This window comes from Salvelinus sp. IW2-2015, linkage group LG10 (assembly GCF_002910315.2).
Source record: "Salvelinus sp. IW2-2015 linkage group LG10, ASM291031v2, whole genome shotgun sequence".
Lineage (NCBI taxonomy): Eukaryota > Metazoa > Chordata > Actinopteri > Salmoniformes > Salmonidae > Salvelinus > Salvelinus sp. IW2-2015.
The window spans coordinates 3,928,916-3,937,510 of NC_036850.1; the positions used below are offsets into that span (position 1 = coordinate 3,928,916).

Genomic DNA, 8,595 nt, shown 5'->3' on the forward strand with positions numbered 1-8,595 from the left:
AGTTCACTAAAAGCCTATCTAATCCTTTCAGCTGCTCGTCCTCTACAAGGTACAGAGGGCTGTTGTTCCATAGGACAAGCTGTGAGATGTTGACGTTATGCAAAGGCAATCAACAGAAAAACATGAAAACAGGTATGCGGATATGTCATTGTAGCCTATCTATGATAGGCGAGAAAATGGGACACTTGAAATGGATTTGTCCATTGGATTTGTGGATTTGTCGCTGTTTTGTGATGGTTGATGTATTTTTTGTAAGGATAAAGAACCTAACAGACTCAATGACTCTGTCGGGGATTGGAGCTATTTGAAAATGACAGCTGCAGCTTGTAGCTAAGGGTCTTGGCTATTATTTTCTTTCATTTGTGGAGGTTTCTTTCCTTTCGCCTTTGTGGGAGTTTCGTCAAGATCTTGTTCACTAAGGATATAAACGTCAATTGAGAAGTTGCAATGGGATGCTCCCCATCTAAAGGTAACAATTGTGTGGCTCATGGCACCTTTAGGAGGGGCAGGACACTACTACCAGGGGGCAAAGAGAGCACAGGGGGGTCCCAGTCTGATTGTGGAGGGAGTGGAGCCTCCTCTGGAACAGGAGACACTGATGGAGAGACTTGGGAGAGGAGAGATGGGGAAAGGAGACTGGCTGGGCAGACCCAATCTGTTCAGAAGGAAGCACCTTCAACCCCACAGAAAAAGAGACCCTTCCTGACTGAGTTGGTTCAAGAGGGGGTCATTCTGGATAAAAAAGTGGGGACTCAAGAGACAGATAAGACAGGGAAACATGGAAAAGAGAAACAAGGAGACAAGCAAGATATGGCTGACAAAAAGGGTGGACGAAAGCCAAAGAAAAATGGTAAAGGAGTCAAGTCAGCTAAAAAGAAAGAGAAGGAGAAAAAAGCTCCCCTTGTGGAGCAGAAAGTTGACTTTCCGGAACCTTTAGTGAAAGCCCACCAGGCTGCTTATGCCTTTTTAAACCCTAGTATCAGCAAATATGAGATTCTACTGGGGCTACTGGACCAAGCAACCCAGACCCAGGAGTCTGTGCAGCCAATGGTGTCCTTCATGGCTATGCGCTACGAGGAAATCAACCGAGGGCTGGAGGAAATGGCAGATGAGGGTGAAAGGCTTCTGAACGACAATGGGGAGTATCTCGCCTGGCCAAGCCCAATGAAAAACCTATCCAGTTCTCCCCCTCTCAAATCTGGTTCCATGAATGCTGAGCCTCCACCAGATCTCTTGCAGCAGCTTCTTCAGTATACCACTCAAAGGATGCGAAATGTGGGCCAGTCTGTGGGTGGCATTGGGGACTCTGCCTTGGAGGAGGCAGCTGAGTATTTTACCTCTGTCTCTGAGCTGCTGGAGGATAAATTAAAAGCCAAGCATGCCGCAGAGACAAGACTGATGCAGTTGCTGACTCGTATTGAGGCTGCCTCACTTCATAAGCCCGGACCAGAGGACTCTGCATTGTTCAGTGAGGACAGTGGAATTGGGGCTGAAAGCGAGTCCCTAGCTGGGTCTGAAAGACGACTCCATTGTGAAAGCTGTGAGTCCACTGGGTCCAACCGAACCACTCCTTACAGTCCTTTTGGCATTAATGCTAGCCCAGTCCAGCAAGGGGCACCAAGGCAAAAGTTTATTAAGAAAGTGAGCCACAGCAACTCCCTAAACTCCATAGACTCAGTATGCACCATAATGGATAAAGGATCTGCCTCCTTAGACGATGGTGAGGAGCAGGATGATGATGATGAGGGGGAAGAAGAGGGACAGGGTGGCAGGAAGCGATCTAACGCCTCCTTATCTGATCTTAACCAACAACCTTGTCGCCTGGTACACAAGCGCATAGAAAACCCTCAAAATGTGGAAATGACCCTGAAAATGAAAGATGCCATAAGTGGTCGGATTCGATTTGTTCCCTCACAACGTGACAGTGCCAAAACTAAACCAACAGACAGCCCCAAGACCAGGTGCCAGTGGACAGAGGGGGGATCACCAAAAAGGCCCCAACGAGCAGCCTCTGTACGAAGGGAATTTAAAAAGACCCCTGTTCCTAAAGAGCATCGTTCACAGTCTGCAGAATCCGTTCGCAGCAAAGGTGAAGATCCAACACTGATTGAACTAGAGAGGACACAGAAGGATCTTAGTCAGAGGCTAGAGAGGATAAGCAAAGGCAGGACGGAGGAGAATACCAAGGCAGGTCTCACTAAACAGAACCCGGGAGATTCTGCGACGTCCCCAGCCTCCAATCGTCTATGCCCCACCCTGCAGAAGAACAACAACACTCTTCCAATCCAGGACAATGCAGGACTTATGAAGCATGACTCCGGGGAACACAGGGCAAGCAAGGACATTGAGGAGGAAAAGATAAAGAAAGACACAAAAAACACCAAGGGGCCACTGAAAGCCACCCCACCTCCTAGCCCCCCATTGTCACATCGTCCATGCTCAGGACTGTACCGGGGAAGGAATTCTGTCAAAAGGCTGATTGACACCTTCAGCCAGGGGGTGGAAGAGCCCAAACAAGAGGCATCCAAAGTGTTGGGGCCTCTCAAAGGGGTTCGAAAGTGTGGTGTTCACGTTATGCCTGGAGTAGGTGACATTGAAGCCATAATGAGCAGTGGGGTCAGCAGTTGTAGGACATATGATTTGGACCTAGAAAGTCTGCCACCCCCCCCTCTTGAGGTCTTGATGGACAATTCCTTTGAAGGTGCACAGAGCCTCACAGTTAGCGACGTAGATGATGGGATTGCAAGTAGAGGTCGATCCCCTGTTCCCAAGAGGGCTACGGCATCTCAGAAGATGCATGCCTCCATGCGTTCTGTGTCAGTACTACCCAGCAGAGGCATCCTGCCCCAGGGGTCTAGCAGCATGTTTCTTGCCCGGACTGTAAGGCGGGATATCTCTGCTAGTTCCAGCATTAGCCACGATGAGCATCAGCTGGAGGTAGACCCTGAGACAGAGGAGGTGGCCACTCTCTACAAGCAAGCTAGAAAAATTATCCACTTGCGGCACTCCTCAGTGTCTCCTATTGAGAAAGGTCAGGCTGTGCCCAGAAGACCCTCTCCCAATCGAGCAGCATCGGGAGGGAGACAGGGAGATGACAGTCCCTTTGAGAAAGTGCCTCCCACTTCAACCATCAGTAGCCAACCACCTGCCACCCCGCCTGTATCTAGAATCCGAATGCTGCCTTCCACGCCTTCAACCCCAAGTGGCTTGCATCGAAGATTACCCAGTCCCACCACCTTCAGAAAGCAGCCTACGCCCCAAACCACGAACAGTCCTCCGGCCATTCGCAAACTTCCCACCCGACCACCGCTTCAGAGAAGACTTCCAAGCCCGCCTGCCTCAAGAAAATTATTGACCCCAAACTCCAGCTCTTCTGACTCCACACATTCTTTTAAGGCACCCTCACCACCAACGTCCCCAAGGGTTCAAAGATGGAAACGGGAGAACAGCAGCAAGGACTCCAGCCCAGGGGCTTCAGCTATCTCTCAGTTGATCAGTAACGCTCGCTCAGTTTTCTGCCCGGCCTCGTCCTCACTGTTTGAGGCCCAGCCTTGCCCCGTTCCCTGCCCCCCCCAGGCTTGGGCCTCCATCAGTGGTAGTGTCATCCCGCGTTCTTGGGGAAATCGTGGTAAGCTGCCTATGTCTGTGCGAGGAACCAAGCCTTTCATCCGACGCAGCCACTCGGACAGGAGGCCCAGTCTAAGCCTGCCATCCAGGGCACCCATTGTCTCATTTGCAGAGACTTGTGGGAGTGAGCCAGCCATCAGCATACAAGGGTGAGTGTCAATTTTTCCCTCCGTTTAAATCTCCCTTTCAAAACGCAAGATAATGCTAATTAATTATCTTGCAAATGAAATACTTTCCCATGATTAGGGATGTTGCAATGTGTATTTTTTTACAGGGGAAAGCCTCTTGTCACAGTCTTTGTAGTCAACACTGTAGCACAGTATAGGATCACTAAGAAGGAAACGATATGAGCCAAGATAATTTATTGTTTTCATAATGTGGTTATCATCCTCTAAACAATAATTTGCTTATATTTGTCCTGTTACAAACAAGTGTGTAATGGAAATGTGTTTCTAGCATAACTGAAATATCACATTTACATAAGTATTCAGACTCTTTACTCAGTACTTTGTTGAAGCACCTTTGACAGCGATTACAGCCTCGAGTCTTCTTGGGTATGATACTACAATCTTGGCACACCTGTATTTGGGGAGGTTTTCCTCTCTACAGATCCTCTCAAGCTCTGTCAGGTTGGATGAGGAGTGTTGATGAACAGCTATTTTCAGGTCTCTTCAAAGATGTTCGATCAGGTTCAAGTCCGGGCTCTGGCTGGGCCACTCAAGGACATTCAGAGACTTGTCCCAAAGCCACTCCTGCATTGTTTTGGCTGTGTGCTTAGGGTCATTGTCCTGTTGGAAGGTGAACCTTCACCCCGGTCTGAGGTCCTGAGCACTCTGTAGCAGGTTTTCATCAATCATCTCTCTGTACTTTGATCTGTTCATCTTTTCATCGATCCTGACTAGTCTCTCAGTCCCTGCCACTGAAAAACATCCCCACAGCATGATGCTGCCACCACCATGCTTCGCCGTAGGGATGGTGCCAGGTTTCCTCCAGACGTGATGGTGTCATTCAGGCCAAAAGGTTCAATCTTGGTTTCATCAGATCAAAGAATCTTGTTTCCCATAGTCTGAGAGTCCTTTAGTTTCCTTTTGGCAAACTCCAAGAGGGTTGTCATGTGCCTTTTACTGAGATGTGGCTTCCGTCTGAACACTCTACCATAAAGGCCTGATTGGTGAAGTGCTGCAGAGATGGTTGTCCTTTTTGGAAGTTTCTCTCATCTCCACAGAGGAACTCTGGAACTCTGTCAGAGTAACCATGGCCCTTCTCCCCTGATTGCTCAGTTTGGCTCGGCAGCCAGCTCTAGGAGGAGACTTGGTGGTTCTAAACTTCTTCCATTTCAGAATGACGGAGGCGACTGTGTTCTTGGGGACCTTCAATGCTGCAGAAATTTTTTGGTACCCTTCCCCAGATCCTCGACACAATACTATCTAGGAGTTCTACGGACAATTCCTCCGACCTCATGTCTGGGTTTTTGCTCTGACATGCACTTTCAACTTTCACTTTTATTTTTAATAAATGTGCAAACATTTCTAAAACCTGTTTACGCTTTGTCATTATGTGGTATTGTGTGTAGATTGCTGAGATTATTTACTTTATCATCCATTTTAGAATAAGGCTGTAGCGTAACAAAATGTGATAAAGGTCAAGGTGACTGAATACTTTCCAAAGGCACGGTAAATGCTTGACCTCTGAAGTTAAAGTCGTACTCCAGTCTCCTTTTCACTTCATTTAACACCTGATTTAATTCACAAAAGGCAATGTAGGGCTTGGAGGTGAGGTGGCTTTCCATTGTCCCAATGTAGAGCTAGGAGGTGGGGTGGCTTTCAATGGCCACTTGTCTTTGTTATTTAACTGTGTAAAAAAAGTACCATCTACAGTATGTCAAATGTATGTCAAGTGTAACAAAAATCCTGTAGAAACAAAAATGTAAAAAACAAGTTAACTTTGTCCCTGAATGGGCAAAAAAAAGGCAGATGACAACACTAATTCTCATCAGACCATGTCCCTGACTGCCCTACTCTTTGAAGTTTGCAGTTGTCCAAAAAAATAGATTTGCTCAAAACATGTTTTTTTTTACCCTTTAGTGTGTGTACTTTACTGTATACTTGGGATATCAATTTTCAACAGGAAAAATTCAAAAATCACTGAAGGTTGTCTTTAATAATTGTGGGCATGTTAAAGAAGTTAAAATATTTCCACTTCAGATTTTAACCTTAGAGGAAGTATTTAATCATTGCAATGGTATTTCAAAGTGCAGCCATGACTCTTTTTGTGAATTCAGTCTGATTCAGAAAATAATAGAGGGCTAATTTAATGGATTAACACACTATGAGCACATCATTATTTCATTTTCTTGACTCCTACTGGTTTCGTTGAGCTATGAGAAGAAATAATGCTTGAAGATTATACATAACCATTATTGTCACTTGAGTTCAATAACCAATATGGGCGTCAAAATTACAAGACAGTCGAAAAATACTTCAGGTCACGTAAATCCTCAACTATTGGAATATCAAAACATTATAAAAATAACCCCCAGGTGCAGTGTTTTCTGTAAGGCTTGAAGTTGTAAAAAAATGGTTGCTTGAAAGATAAAGAGAGGGTGAGAGGGCAGGGTGAAATAAGGTCAAGGAGAGGAGAGACGGGAGCTTTGTATTAAAAATGGAAGAGCCGTAAGCAGATCACAGCAGATACAAAACTGATGCTAAATATAAAATTGCATTACAAAATAAATCAAGTACCCTGACCGTGCCATTTTTAATTACAATGTAATTTACTGTATTTTTGTGTTTTTTATTCTGATTTTGCCACTGGGAAATCATCTATTTGTCTCCATGTAGACTATAGTGGGCAAAACTAGCTAATCACTTATGCATTACCTCTCTATGACTCACAGTAGCTTCTTTGAGCCGGTGCTAACTAGTTGCTGACACACCTGTCCCATTTCTCTAATCCTCAAACCACTTCTTCGCTTTACTTCCGTAGGCTGGAGGACGAGCCAAGCAGAGATGACGAGTCGTGGGACAGCAAATCAGATTACAGAGGGAATGCCCACTCTGCTTCGCACCCGGAYCTGTGCATCGTGGGTCAGGGCCTTACATTGTGAATAAGGGGGCTGGTTGGTAGAACACCAAGTCGGATTACGGATAAAACACAGGATTTAAGATTTTATTTACACTGGGAAGAGAGGAAGTGCTAATTCAAGAAAGCTTCTTTACCGGGTGGTACCACTACCTCCTCCTCCCTTTTATTTCCTTCAGAGACATTTTTTCTATTACGTTATTTTCTTTTCGATGAGGTTTGTTTGTGTGTTTGTGTGTGCATACGTGTGTTTGTACGTGTATGTGCGTGCAAAATAAAAATACAATTCTTATAAACACAAATGCACACAAACACTTTTATGTTTACCAATTTGCTCCACATACAGTACACTTAATAAATATTGTGATAAAACAATCATAATGTACAGTACCTTCCAGACATACTGAAAGATAAATGTTTTGCCTTTGATACAGATTTTAAAAAACATGGAATAAGACAATTTTATTTGCACTTAGGGATGGTGTGCATAATTTACATAGATTTGGTTGTTATTAACTATAAAGTGTGATTATCAAACGAAATTACAATGAAGGAAAAAAAGGAATATGAAATGTGTAATCATAGCCAGCTATTTGAGATTTCTTTATTTTCGGTTGGGGAAATGTTTTATAAACTCTCTTTTTGAGATATATTTACATACCTTAAGGGACATCTGGTACGGGAGCCGTATGATCGGTGAGGATTCTCCCATTGGAAATGTACGGTCCCTTACCTGACGTCCGACTTCGTCTGGGAAAATCGCGGACGGCGTCGGGCCGAGGGCGCGGGGGAGCTCTTTCGGGAAGTCATGTCAGAAATCGTTTCGGACGTTCGGTCGCCGTTTTATAAAAATAACAAATTTTTGACTTGCACTCCGCATTCTCGAAAATTCCCACAAGGCGGAAAATAAATCATATTGCAGGCGCACGAACACGGGGCAAACGAGCGCGGCCTTTTCTCCTAAACGGAAAATATTTCGACGACGAAACTCGGCGAGCGTAGGTTTGGAGTAAAGGGAAGTTGGCCCGAACAAGATGGCGTCGAGGCTTCGGCGCTTTTTGAGTTATGGCCATTTTCTGGGATCAAAGGTCAAAAACGAAAAGTAGGGTGCAATTTGACCGCTTCACGTCAAAGTACATAAGCATACGGTGTCAGGAAAAAAAAAACTGCCGTTTATCTATCGTAATTTAAGAGAAATAGTACATTGACCATTTGGTGATGTTCACGAAGAGGAATTTTTTTTTTAAAAAATCACAGATCCAGTTGCAGTTTGTTCACACGAACATTTTTAAAGTGGGTCTCGAAGCTCTGCGAGAATTCTGTGATTTTATGTGATTTTATGAAGTAACACACACTCATTTAACCCTCTGTTAATAAGTCAGTTCTTAACATAAAGACTTAAAGCTCAATATTATATAAGAGCCTACCCCAAGGAGGGTATGTGTTCACGTTCAGCTTCCTTGTCAACTGAAGTACCTTAAACTGGTGCATAGGGTCAGGTTTGAAGGTAAATAAAGGTCAGATCTTTTCAAAACTTCACTTGTGTGATTAGACAACCCTCATGAACTGTAATCAGTCATTTTTCCCAACAGATGTCAAAGAAAAGCTCTCTCACACAAACACACACACACACAAAAAGTAAGGATGGAGTGAAAAAGTACGGTGCTTAAAGAACACACAAAGCCTGCAACGGTATTACTATTATCTCCAGGCCGTGCCGAGTTCAACGAGATGCCCCGCTTGACCGTAGCTCGTTCGGTCTGAGCGCAGCGACCGTTACAAGAAGACGGACACAAATGACCTTTTGACCTCAATGTCAATTTTATTTGCTTTTGGGTGACAGAGAGAGAACCGTTAACGTTAGAAGCACAATTTCACCTCAGGAAT

General features: G+C 44.7%; 1 protein-coding gene across 1 annotated transcript; it reads left to right on the top strand.

The window, feature by feature from the left end:
* The first annotated feature begins 381 nt into the window (after window positions 1-381).
* LOC111969554 (photoreceptor cilium actin regulator) lies at window positions 382-7,361 on the top strand. Its single transcript, XM_023995730.3, has 2 exons — window positions 382-3,776; window positions 6,613-7,361. Exons 1-2 carry the CDS (start codon window positions 448-450, stop codon window positions 6,731-6,733), a joined length of 3,450 nt encoding a protein of 1,149 aa, XP_023851498.1. The 5' UTR covers window positions 382-447; the 3' UTR covers window positions 6,734-7,361.
* Window positions 7,362-8,595: the final 1,234 nt, after the last annotated feature.